The 13,924-nt window shown below is 43.2% G+C and overlaps 1 protein-coding gene across 1 annotated transcript in view; it reads left to right on the top strand.

Moving 5' to 3' along the window:
* The window catches only part of RANBP17 (RAN binding protein 17), a 160,931-nt gene that overhangs the window by 129,145 nt on the left and 17,862 nt on the right, over positions 1 to 13,924 (top strand). The window contains exons 24-25 of the mRNA XM_027810312.2: positions 482 to 620; positions 7,139 to 7,305. Of these exons, the coding sequence (XP_027666113.1) occupies positions 482 to 620; positions 7,139 to 7,305 (306 nt within the window). The remainder of the gene's footprint in view (positions 1 to 481; positions 621 to 7,138; positions 7,306 to 13,924) is intronic.

The raw sequence follows: 13,924 nt of genomic DNA, 5'->3' as shown, positions 1-13,924 counted from the left end.
CCTCTGCCTGCACAGAGCCTGTTACAGGACCTCACTTAAGCACAAAAAAAAGTCCATCTGAGATGATTTGGGGAAATCTGTCATAAATCTTGGTAAGTTTTCCTGCAGAAGGTAAGATACAGGCCATAATCCTGTCAAACTGACACCCTGGACAGAATGCTATACTGCTTTTACTAGACTGGTAGCTGTGCAGAATGTCACAGCGCGGTAGTGTTACTGTATTAGCCTGAGCTTCGTTTAAACTAATAGTGAGTTCATATCCTATGGCAAATTTGAAAAGTTGAAATCTACTGCAAACAAGAAAATATTTTGTCTCTATAAATACTCTTGATTTAATGGCTAAATAAGAATTCATCACATCATAAAACCCATAAGATCATTCTTCTATCATCTGTTAATGTGTTAATGTTAGTCCGTGGTAATATCTGTATTTTCCATGAATATGTACTATTTTTTTTTCTTTTTTTCTTTCTTTTTTCAGCAATATCGAAAACTAAGCCAGTCTTATTACCCGCTTTTGGAATGTCTGACCCAAGATCATATGAGTTTCATTACCAGTTTAGAACCTCACATCTTAATCTATATTCTTACCTCAATATCTGAAGGACTTACGGCAGTAGGTAAGAATTACTTACACTTAGAATTACATACTGAATTACAAATACTTAGCTATCTAGGAGTTTCAAAGAAGCACATTTATTTGTATCTTTAAAAAATTAGTATCAACAGACAGTGGAAGATGCTGTCTTTTGAACATTTTAAGAATGTGACCATTTTGGTTAACGGAGCTAAGTTCTTTTAAACAACCTAACCTGTAGGTTTTTACAGATAATATTTTTAAATTGTCTTTTCTTACACGCCAGAGTTGTTAAAATTATTAATGTGCCTCAACTAGGATTGTACTGAGAATTCATGCATTTGTTACTCAGAAGTAAAGCATGTTAATATGTGTATAGGAATCTGTGGGGTTTTGTTTTTATTTGATCAATGTAGCTGTTGCATAAATAATGCTTGTCCTGCACAGCTGTAATATGATTTAAGAAATTTGAAGGTATCTATCCATAGAAAAAAGAAACTAGTTATTCAGTACTTCACAAATATATTTTGGAGGAGGATTGGTGCAACAGAAGCATACTTGGAGTAACAATAGAAATACAGTGGTCAGATTGTAGCTAATTTCATTCTCCTGCACAGTTTAATTTATGCTTTTTAACCACATGACTGTCCAAAAACATGGGAGTTGGGCAGGGTTGGGGGAAGAGTTGGTAGCCTGAAGGCATTTGGAATATGGAGGAGACTGAGCATTTGGGGAAAGAAAAAATAAATCATGCAGTTACATTGTGATCACATAGGAATACCGTGCATTTATATAGTTTTTGACTGAGAAGCTGTTCAAAACCTTACAGTCATACTTATTGATTAGGGAGGTTATTAAGGAAAAAAAATAGGGACATGAAACATTGGTGTGCCTCAGTGTAACTCTGTAATAGCTGGTGTTTCTCATTACCGCCAAGAGTCAGTCACACCCCACAGGAATGCATGAATGCACCAACACTCCCAAAGCATTTGCTGTGTTAAACACATTCAGCGGGTTTTGCTGCAAGAGGGGAACTACTCATAGAGAGAAAATGGGTAGTGAATAGCTAAGCAACAGCAGTGAAGAAGCATTCAGGTCCCTTTATTATATAATGCTGAAATCCATCTTCTCCCAGGTATGTTGAGTGCTTTGTCACCTGCAGTGGTGGGACGGCAACCGCCGATGGGCTGGCTCTTCTGGGAGCCTGCCTGTTGCTCGCTGGCCAGTGATATATCGCACTCAGCGTTAGCTTGACTGACAGCTGCCAATCCAGCCAGCCCTGTTCCTGTTCTCCATTATCACTCCACATCTCTAACATTTGAGATACTGGGTATATTCATTTTGATAATTCAAAATTTATTCAAAAAGGTTTACTTTAACCACCTCTGTGAAACCCAATTTGAATTCATGTAAAAGCAAGAGAAGAAAATGTAAATACTATATAAGCTTTAGTTTTCATGTATTTATGTTCCCCTCTCAAGAAGTGTTGCTCTCTCAAGATGGGGAGGAGGAGTAAAAAAAGCATGTATTTCTAGTCTTCGCTTTAAACTTCTGTGGTTTAGGTATCTGGGAGTTTAGTCATGAAGAATTACAAATTTTTAGGAACACAGATGTTTTCTTAGAAATCTTTTATTCTGTGGGTTTCCTGATACTCTGCTGAGAAAAGTATCAACAAAAATTTTAACAGCTTACTTTTTTCATATTTCATAAACCATAGATTTGCTTAGCCAATGCTCTCCTTCAGTTCATCTCAATGTCCTTAAAATACAAACATGTGACACTAAGACAAAGTCTGTAGGAACCTGACTTCATGGAAGGCTTGATGCAGTCCATCAAAAGCTTTTACGCTCACTTTCATGTTCAGTTTTTTTGTTTAACTCTTGATTTCTCCAAACTGAAGTACTTTTCAGTCCTGGAGACCTGCCAGATCTGTCTGTCAGTAAGACCTGGCTGTTGCCATATTGCCCAGAGAGGACATGGAATCTCCATCCTTGGAAATACTCCCAGACACGGTCCTGAGGAACCTGTCTAATGTTGACCCTGTTTTGGGCAGGAGGTTGGACAGGAGGGTGCTCCCACTTGGTTTCTGCCACCACCTTTAGGATACTACTGGTATTTTCCCTACATTTTGCACTTGTGTTCTCTAGCTTTCCACAACTCCTGATTCTGTCCAAATGCCTATGCAGCCCTAATCTTTGTGCATGTCTCATGCACATTAACAGTAATACTTCCTTTGTGTGATCAGTCAGCTGAAAAATGCTTCTTTTTACCTTTCACATTGAAGTGATGAAGTGATTATTTTTCATTAATGTCATGTTTCTTAATGGTGCGTGTATCAAGAATTGAAATTGATGTTCAGCCATTAAGTTCCTCATTTGTGTTCAAGAAGTTTTATTTTTGTGGTGAACTGAATAATTTTCCATACTCTTACAACGACATGTCCAGATGAACTACTCTTCAGTCAGTGTATAGCTCTTAACGTTAATTTGTTTATTTTTAATCATCTCAAGAGCCCATTACCTGTCACTCCATTTTCTTAAGAGTTATTCTTCTACATGTTTTATCCCTTTTAAAATTTTGGGATTTGGGATGTTACCAGTTGTCAGTAAAATACAAATCAGTGTCCTATGTGTTACTTGGTCACATACATCCTTCTGCCCTTGGAAAATGGGTAAGTAGATCCAAGCACTGCGTTTTTCACTGAATTGTATCAGTGCCACAAGAACATCTCAGAATAGTAGGGCTCAGGGCTATAAGCCATCTGAGGGGGAATTGTGTTTTAAACTGATTAGAACATACAAGTCATTTTCAGAAATGTTTATAAAAATGAAATAGCTGTCTTTTTATTTTAAAAATTAAATACCAGGAGATCACTTCTGCTTCACAGAAAAAAGTACCTGACTTTTTTCTCTATTTCCTTTACGTATGTGAAACCTTTGAGACTGTCGTCGTTGCCAGCTGTAAGATAAACATTCCCCAAATCCTTATTTCTGAGGAGTGTTCATTCTCTTGCTGAGTAAATACCTTGCTTGATTCCATGCTTTATAAACACTGTGAAAGAATATGTATTCCTTCTGAAGGGCCTAGCTGTAAATCAGCTGTAATGGAAGCCCTCATCTAAGCTTTTATTACGAGAATAAACACTCCAATAGTTCTCTTCTAAAGTGTTTACCTGGCTTTTTCACAGCTGACTCAGTGGATCAGAGCCTTTTAATGTAGTCTGCCTGGCATGTTGTCACTAATCTCTGCAGAGCTTTTCTAATTCTCATATGATTAATAGTATAGCATGCTATTCATTGAGGAAAAAGTAAAACATTTTTTCTGTCTTGCTGCCTAATTTAGATGTTAAATTGCTAAATCCATTTACTTTCCAGGTTTAGTCTCAAAGGCAAATAATGCCAGTATTGAACCGTAAGCAACCGATGGACAGGGAGAATGCCACTTAACTCCCTCTCCTTGCCTTCATGTTTAAAACAAAACAGAATCTTTTAATTTGCAGAGATTCAGCAATGTCATTAAACTGTTGAAAAATAATTCCTCTTCAGCATGCAGTTGTCATACTGTTGAGACCAAAAGGCATCTTCCAGTTGTTCGGGGGGGTTGTTTGTCTTTTTTGAGATAACATAACCCATTCTAACTCACATGCTCAACTTCCAATTACTTGAGCTAATAGCTGATGGGAGTTGCCTACGTCAGGCAAAAACACACAGATACTAAAAAAGTGCGTGTAAAGTTAGCCCCCAGAACACGAAATGACCACATACTGGCAAAGAAAAAAACAAAAGAGCTAGTTGAATGTGCTGGTGACTGGTGCCAGTCACCATCCTTGTCCCCTGCCCACCACCAGCACCTGCCTCACCATCGTGTAAGTCGAGAGCTCGGTTTTGTTTGACAAGAGCTGCTGAACTGTTGCTGGATCCATGCGGACACACACGAAGCTGCTTTTGGCATTTTCTGTAACCACGGCCTGCTGACTTTGTGATCCAATGATTAGTTCAGAGGTGATGAAACTGAGTTGCCCAGAAGTGAGAAACTTGGTTGCCTGTGTTTTTCCTGATTATCCCAAGCTTTTATCTCGGTTTCTTTTATAATTCTATCTTTATTCTGTCTTCTCCACCCATTCCTTCTGTCCATAGCCCAGAATTAGTAGCTCCCTGTTGCTCACGTTTGTTCCATTTATTTGGCTGGCTGGCTTGTCTTGCTAAGATTTAGTGAGAACACTATTCCGCTCCAGCACAAGGTTCCACACGCCCAGAAGAGTCATTCAAGGGAGTTTGCTTGACACTCCCTGTCTGTTATATCCTTGCAATCAAAAGGAAAAATGAGCATAAGGAAGCATATTTGATATATAGTTATGGGCAAATTTAAGTAGCTCTTAACACTCATATCAGATTCTCATGAGCAAATGATAGCATAGACCTGTCTGCTGTCCTGCTAAAATCACTTACTGTCGAATGTAAAATATCTACTTGTACAGTATCAGCATGTTGCAAACTACTGCTGTTTTGTAAACTGATGATAGTGATTTACTTTGTATTATTCAATTTAAAAAGAAATAGAGTTAAGCACTGGTTTAGAAATACAGCAGAGCCCTCCTATGAAATATGTATTTTCAAATCTCTCGCTTGTTGTTATTGATGGTGATTCAGTTCCACCACGAATTGCATTTCTAGTTTATATGCAGGACTATTTTGGTTGAGAACACGATGAGTGCCAGATTCTGCACTCTTTACTTTGGCAAGACTCATAACTTTGAACTCAGCTTTGTTCCGACACAGTGTCTTAACATCCTGCCCTGTTTAATTCGGTCCTAGGAAGCTCGGTGGTCCAGTGGAGGTGGAGGCAGCATCGGGATGCTGCAGCTCATTTCTGTGAGCTATTAGATCGCTCTCAACTCCTGCTGCTAAGTCAGCTGGTTGCTTTGGAAGAGCAAGTCTTAGGAGACCACTTGTTTCTTTTTTGCTTGTAAATGTTTGTTCAGTGTTAACTTCAAAACACTCTTAGCAACGTACAATTAGTTTTTAGATGGCGAAGGGTTAATAGTGTCAGCACAGAGCCTAAGGAGTTAAACAGACACAGATCAAAATACTTCAGTGTCTGGAGGGATGTGTTTAAATGAACACTGCAAGGTTGGCAGGCCTCCAAATTAGCATAGTTTAAAGAATTCAAGGTACATTTAATTGGATCCTTCTAATCCCTTTTCCCTCAGAATGAGCATTTTAACAGTTTAATTCCTTTTGCAACCCCCACACATCCCTTACTCCAGTGGCCCATCTAAACTAAATACTGTGAACTATAAAAGGCCTAGACAAGTTCTAGCTGAAGCCAGTGGCAACAGGATGGAATCCTAAATGCACCACTCATCTGGACCTGATGTTGGAAACGGGGGAGGATGGAGGATGTTGGTTCGGGCTAAACCTCACACCCAGCAGGTTAGCCCACCGCATGTACCTGAGGAGCTTCGACTGGTGCTGGTGTTGCGAGGAACCGAGGAACAGGCAGTTGTTTCATCGCGTGGCTCTGGCCAGGTGCCGGAGCCGGAGCTGGGAGCAGCACAGCTGTACGTGTCAGCATCAGCCGCCGGTCCTGGGGTGCAGGAGGGACGTGGGTGTCGGGCCAGGAGAGAGCTGGGCAGGGGGAAGGTCGCCACTTCTCAGGGGGAAGACGGGAGGAGCATGCGTGAGAAGCAAGGACCAGCACACCGTTCCATCGTGCAGAGGCATGGAAGTGAGCAGAATCCTCTCGCACAGCAGGGGCACAGCAGGCAACACCTAGCAACAAAATAACCTACGTAAATCAGACAGACATATTTACTCTGCAAATAGGTTTAAGCTTTTAATCTCCCTTACTTACCGAAACAGTAAGTAAAGATATGAAGTGGCTTTTGACTCTGCTTTTCAATAGTATCTTCCTTTGCTGTCGTGACTTTCAGTTTTGGGGGCATTTATGAATTATTTGGGATTCACTGCTGTTGCATTGTTGCCAGCCATATTTAATGTACTTTAACCTACCTGAATTATTAGTTGTTAAGCAAAATGAGTAATGGGCTCTTCTGTGATCACTCTTTTACTACCTTCAGTGTTTGCCACCTGACACCGATTGTAAGCTGTTTGGGGCAGGGACACATGGTGAAATAGTTCTTGAGGAAAACCTGGACAACAAAAACAGCTCTCTTTGATTTAACCTTGCCTTTCCAGTAAGCAGATCGAAACAGAATGTTGGTTTCTAGGAATCTGGAGCCTTCTGAATGTGAAACTGTCAACCCGCGTCCTGCAGAGGGGCAGCTGCATTTATACAGCATAAATTAAGTTCACCGGAGCTCAGAGATCTGTAGTATGTGGAACTATCCAGTTACTCAAAAGCAAAGGTTTAATTCCGCTCTGTTAATAAAAGCAGTCTTCAAAGCTAGTCAACTCATGTATCAAAAATAGCCTTGTCGATGTATCGATCAGCCTAATGTCAAAGAGATTATTAAAGTTGAGCTCTCCAAGTACTATAAAATGTCATTATTAATTATTCTTTTATGGAAACAATTTCAAAACTGTTTCATTTTTTACACAGATACAATTGTGTCCTCCAGCTGTTGTGCTAGTTTAGACTACATTGTCACCTACCTCTTCAAGCACCTCGCTAAAGAAGGCAAGAAGAGTCTGAGATGTAGAGAGATTTCACAGGATGGACAGAGATTGCTTCATTTCATGCAGCAGAACCCAGAAGTTCTACAGCAGGTGAATTAGCAATCTTTTCTATGGGGTATTACTGCATTTCGGAATTTTCCTGACTTTTTGCGGTACCAGACACAAGGGTATCGTTGGCTATTTAGTAACAGAACAAACCTCCCTACACTGGTTTGCAGCCCTGCGTAGCTTCAGCTGTGTTCTCATGACAACCAAAGATCGAAGGTATTTTTTTGTCATATTGAAAAGCGTAGATACTATACTTGGCTGTAGAGTATCTTAAAACTTGGTGTTTCATTTTTGCTTGTAAAAAGGTGTGTGAGATCATCGGTACCTTTCTATAGACAAATGGGAAGGAAAGCGCTCTAAAGTATTTTAGGAGGAAGAACACATTCTGGCACTGAACCATGCATTTTGGTAGTGAAATGTGTTAATTGAATGGCTATATGTGAGCAAGTTTCAATATTTTATTTTGCAGTAGGTGACTTAGTGGGGGTTTTTTCTGTTTAAGGTAAATACAATAGAAATTAAATCTCGTGCTGCTGAAGTGGCCACTGTACTGCTTAGGAGAGATTCCCCTTCCCAGCCCCGTCAAGTTTATCTCAGCCCAGGTGCATTACAGGGAGGTCAGGATATTCATAGCTGCATATCTCCAGATTTGCTCTGTGCCACATTCCTTTAAAACCTCATTAAACGATTTGAAAATGCCTACTTACAAGAATCTCTGGATTCCTAATGCAGTTGCAAAGATGCCGTTTCAGGAGACGCGTTTCACAGGTTGGGAGGCTTTTGACAAAAACAGAAGTTATTAAAATGCAGCTGACTAGTGTGGTTGTCTTTGTGTTTCCCTGATAGGTATGCTGTCATTCGGAAAATGCCTGGCATACAGTCACCACAGTTATTGTTGTCATTTGTTTACTGTTGTAATTGAAGGTGAAAAGTAACTAATGGTAGCTAATATGATGCTGGCAGTATACAGCATATTGCGCGAATATTAATGATGTTTATTATTGACGACATTATCAGAATATGATGATTCCCTTGTTGTATTACAGGTTCTTATGTTTTACTTGCCTGATAGGGGTTTCGTGGAAACTAGCGATGAAGTCAGCATTTGGGTATGTCGGCTTGCTCGGTGTCGCACTGTGCATGCGGTGATTCGAGGGTGAAGGACAGGAGAGCGAGCTGGGCTCTGGCCTCCTGCATTTGTGGCAATCTCGATGTGATACTACATCTGTTAATACACAGTAATCTTTCACTTCGCAGCATATGACTAGGCGGCGATCTGTCTTTATTAACTTCAGTTTCTGCGGAATAAGTTATATTTATTTTGAATGCAGGCTTTCACATAGTCTTTTAAATATTAATGGCTGGTCTCCAGTAGTCAGCATAAATATGATTTGCATTAGCACGAGTCATATCATATTGAGTGCCTCTGATGTCAACTACTCAGTGTACTAATATCTGACATCATCTCCTGAGGTCACTGACAACTTTGACCTTTATTCTCATGCACAGTTTCTGTAGTCTCAGAAGCTCTTTTGAATTGATTTGAAATTTTGACTCTTCCCTTTATGAGGCAGTAAAATTGATAATTATTCAGATGGGAACTGAGCACTGAGTGAAAAATCAATTCCACCCGCTCTCTGCTGCGTATAAAATTACTTCTGAGTCTGCTGGACTGAACGGATGGCCAAGGTAAAAGCAGCAGGCAGAAATAGTAGAGAGGATTAGCTGGACGAAACTAATAGCCTAAAGGGATGGCTTTTGAGATGAGGGAGTGGGCCGGTTGGGGGTTATTATCAGCAATGATGGGACTCATTGATCATATGTTTACATCAGGTTTCCACTGGGTTATAAATCAGCCCTGAAGAGCAGCGGAACCCAAGGCCTTGCGCTGTACCGGCGGGACGGCCGATTAGATTATTCTCGCTTTCACACTCGGATGAAAAGTGAGACATTGATTATTCATCGGCTGGCCATTAAACACTGGTTTTATAGATGATTTGACTATCACGGAAGCTAATGAACAAGGTTGCTGCTTCATAACCAGCGGTTTCAGTTTTCAAGACATCTGTGTCGGCTGAGTAATGCATAACCCTATTAAAAGGAATGGGTTACAAATTGCTTAACAGTGCTGAAAAACTAGACCCTAATGACTAATTGTGTTTTGAGTTTAGAGAGGTTTGTCAGCTCTTTAAACTAAACTGATGCAATGATAACTGCAATTATTTACTAGTTAGAACATTTCTTTCCAAGTTGGGTCTCTGCAAGTAGTTGGGCAGCTGTGGCCTCCAGTAGCCCCGGAGCAACAGCCCGCGGGGCCGCCCGGCACTGGAGCCCGACCCGCTCTGCCCCGGCCGGGAGCCGACCCGCAGCCCCGGGGGAGCCAGCCTCGCAGGCCCGGGCAGCCTCGGCCGGGGGCCGACCCGCAGCCCCGGGGGAGCCAGCCTCACAGGCCCGGGGGACCCTTGGCCAGGAGCCGGCCCCTCGGCCCCGGGGGAGCCAGCCTCGCAGGCCCGGGGGACCCTTGGCCGGGAGCCGGCCCCACTGCCCCACTCAGCCCGGGCCGGGAGCCGTCCCGCCGGAGCCCTGGGGGATTCGGCCCCGCAGCCCCGCTCTGCCCCGGTCGGGAGCCGGCCCTGCAGCCCTGGGGGAGCCCCACGAGAGCCGGCCCCGGTGCCCGGCGCTCCTGCCTTGCCGGGCCCAAGGCGGGGACGCGCGGTGGGCGCTGCCCGGTGCGGAGCGGGCCGCCAGCATGGGGCAGGCGGGTGGCCGGGCCACGGCTGTGCCGTCCCCAGCCGCCGCAGCAGCACTGTGCCCTACGCCTGGTGTGTCCGTGCTGGGCCTGCCCGCAGGCCTGCCCGCCGTCTGCACACCGGGCCGCACATGGCAGCGCTGGCCGCCCACCTGTTGGCCCTGTGAGGGAGTCGGAGGTCTGTGGGCAGCAGGCCGCACTGGCCTTGCCTCATTCATCTATCGCTGTTGTAAGTGCTTTAAGAAATAATTTTAAAAGGCTCTAATTTTCTACGCTGTTCTTCCAGGACTGATAGGTGAAGCCAGTGTTTGCTGCACTTTATAAGTGAAAGCGTAATTTTTAGGACGCTACCTTTGTCTTTGGTTAACACTGAATTGTACGCATTAGGCCAAAGGTCCACAAACTACGGCCCGTGGGCTGGATACAGCCCCCCAGGGTCCTCAATCCGGCCCCCAGTATTTACAGACCCCCCCTGCCCCCCCCCGCCGGGGGTTGGGGGGGAACCAAGCAGCCGCAGATGACTGCCTGCCACTTCATCCGCGCGCCGGCCCCCTGGTTAAAAAGTTTGAGGACCCCTGCATAAGGCTGTTTGCTCATTTTGGTGGGGTGAGGTGCTACTTGTAGTAGATTCCAAAAATCAGTTTTGTGGCGCCTTCCACCCGTGGTTCTGACAGCTGTTCCAAGGAGCCATGCATGATAGGTACGGGAGGCATCGACCTCACGGTAATAATGCTCTGCTGGATGGGGATGGGGATAAGAAACAAGGTTTCAGCGAGGTTTTGTGGGCCACCCACCCCCTGGCAGCCCATGTAGTGGTGCGCTGGGGGCCCAGGTGGGCCCATGGCAGGGGACCCTTCTGCGGGTGGTTGTTGTGGGGCTGGGTGGCTGTGGAGGGGGCTGAGCCCTCCTGGGGGTGGTTGTTGTGGGGCTGGGTGGCCGTGGAGGAGGCCGAGCCCTCCTGGGGGTGGTTGTTGTGGGGCTGGGTGGCCGTGGAGGAGGCTGAGCCCTCCTGGGGGTGCGGCGTTCCTGGGGGCGGTGGGTGGGGAGTGCTGCCGTAGGGGAGAGTGGGCAGGGATGTGGGAAGAGCTGGTGTTATTGCCGTGGGGGGATGCGGTGGAGTGCGTGGGCTGGAGAGGAATGCCTCGGAGTGTTGCAGTAGGTAGGTGGGAAGGTGTGTGGGTTGACAAGGAACTTGGAGGGGGTGGGTGGTGCTGAGCAGGGTGCTGCTGAGGAAGGCAGCACGGTTGGGCTGGGCAGGACTGCTGTAGGGGAAGGCTGCGCGGTGAACAGCGATAGGTAAAACCTCACCGGGCTGCTCATCCGAGCTGAGCGCTTGTGACTTAGAACTTCACCGAGCGACAGTTGTGCGCTTAATGAAGCAGCACAGCAGCACTGCGTAGTAATGGTAAAACAGAAAGTAAAGGTGCCAGTTGCAATGAAAAATCAAGTAGCGTTCCTAAAATAAAAACATATTACGAATTGCAACTTTCCTTTTTTCCCTTTTATGTAGTAAAACCAGTGATGGTTTTGGTTGTCAGGTACACCTCAGTGCCATATACAGCTAGTGTGCAGTTATGCACAGTAACTGAAATAAAAACCTGAAGGAGAGATGTGTTTGTAATGCTTGCTTTGTGGCCCGTGCAGAAGCACTCTCATGTAAGCACGTGAAAAAAAAAAGACATCCCAATTGTACTGAGAGGGCGGTTGTGCGAGATGTCAAGTACCTGAGCAGCTTGAGCTGTATACATGAGCATATGCTTAATTTTTCTAGCTGATCAAACCCACAGGTGCGATTGTTCCTATGCTTAACATTGTGTAAGGCTCAGCCAAATCAGGACCAGAGTGCTCAGCTTTTGCCAGCTTTGAGCCTTGAAAGGTTTGAAAAAGCCGTGAGAGGGATTTTCATTGGGACATCTGTTTTCAGCCTCTTACAGCAATTTAAAAATGTTATCCAATACTATCATAACTTTCTTTATTAATTGAAAGGGATGGAGGTATACCAGCTGTAGCCCAAGCCAGCAGAGACTTGGGTGGCTAAGCAACAGAAAAGGCACCATATTGAGTGAGCCAAAATCCAGTCTCCAAGTCATTTATTTTAACCAGTGACAATACGTTTAGACTCTAGTGTTTCAATTTGATTGATGGTTTAATATCATATATAATTTTTTTAATGAAGGGAACCCATTTAAATATGTTAACATTTGCACTAGTAGTCTCCCATGTATGTAACTGCATTTAATCATTACTCTGATTGTTTTTGTGGTTGTATAATTTGTATCCACAAAATAACTATGTCAAAGCCATCTTAATGAAAAATACGGTTGCTTCTCTTTCGTATGTATTTCTTACTGCACGTGCGTAAAGCAGCAGCAGCCACAGTCGCAAGTATATGGCTAAATGTATAGCTATCACATGAGTGCTGTCAATTAAGAAATCAAAAAAATTAATGAGCTTAGTGTCTTTCCTAATTCTGCTTTGTTTAAAGCCTTGTTGTGATTCGTTGTCATGTGAATCGAGTAATTCAATTTTAAGACTTTTAATGTTAAAATACATCATCATTAGTGATGTATCTGAAGATTTCTCGCTCTTAATAACGGTGCTAAATCAAATTGGGAATCTCCTCTTAATCATCCAAGCTGTGCTATAGTTCACACAAACAGTTTCAGGGATGGAGAGAAGTTTAGTTCCGCGAAGTAACAAGTATTGTGCAGAATTCGTGTATGGAAACAAAAAGCGGCTCTTCGGCTTGTGGCACAAACTGCTGGAGGTGTCAGTGTTGGATGTGCACCCTCGGGCTAGGCAGCTGGTGTATGTATGCTTTTGTTTATCGGTTACTGGTTTATGTAGCCTTTAGGCCAGCACATGAAACAATCCTTCCTACAGGGTCAGCTGCTGGTCAGAAGCAAAGTAAGAAAAGACTTTGCCTTAAAACGCCTCAGCCATAATTTCAGTGCAGCTGGCACCTGCTACTGGTGCACAGCGGGAGGGTTAGAGGTCAAAGAGGCAGTTGTTCTAAACTCAGTGATGGCTTAAAGGGACTTGTAGATTAATCTGCTTTATTAACTTCTGTATATTAGATAACTATTGCAGTGAATGACAGTCCGTCTTTCTGAATAAGTCCCTTCACCTCTTTCTCTTTTAAATTGGCTTTTGAGTAATGAATATTAAATAGAATGCATTTCAGGGTAATTAAATGAAAACATTAGGATGATGTTGTTTTACAATCATATCTATAAGTTTCTTGTATATTTATCTTGCATTATTACTCTTCATTGCTTTTTGCTAGCAGAACAAAAAGCATAAATGTTTCAATTAAAGAAGAGGAGCTGGCTGTATTTCTCAATAACCTCGTGTCTTCTGTGCTGCATAAATATTTTCAAAAAGCAAATAAGTTTAAGGAGAAGTATAAAAATGTTTTATTCCTTGTTTACTCAGTGCAATGTAATACTTCACATTACTTGGAAATGTTCGATTTCTGCTGGCCGTGGTTCTTTTATATAAAACACTAAGAGGTGCTGGTTTGGGGAAGGGCAAAAATATTGCCATTCCGTAGAATCTAACTAGCGATATGAATAGCACCAATAATTTTGTAAAGCTCACATTATAATTCAAAATCCAGTTAGAAGTGATGCTTGCAGTCTGGAAAGAAAGCAATATCTTTACAAAATGGATAGGGAAAGGTAACAATCCATTCCATGATCTGCTACTGGTAGATTTGCCCTGTGAGTGATGAAACTCACTCTCAGGAAACAAACACCCTCCCCTTCACCGTTTTTGGTTTTGTTGTGTTTTTTTTTTAAGTAATAATTCAAAATTCTAGGATAGCAGTGGCTTACAAGGATGCTTAATTGCTGTTGGATGTGATAGCAGTGGTCCGTCAAAGCTTGTAGTGGATGAGGTGACGCTTGCATA

This window comes from Falco cherrug, chromosome 8, assembly GCF_023634085.1.
Source record: "Falco cherrug isolate bFalChe1 chromosome 8, bFalChe1.pri, whole genome shotgun sequence".
Classification (NCBI taxonomy): Eukaryota; Metazoa; Chordata; class Aves; order Falconiformes; family Falconidae; genus Falco; species Falco cherrug.
This window is presented reverse-complemented; position numbering and strand designations above follow the sequence as displayed.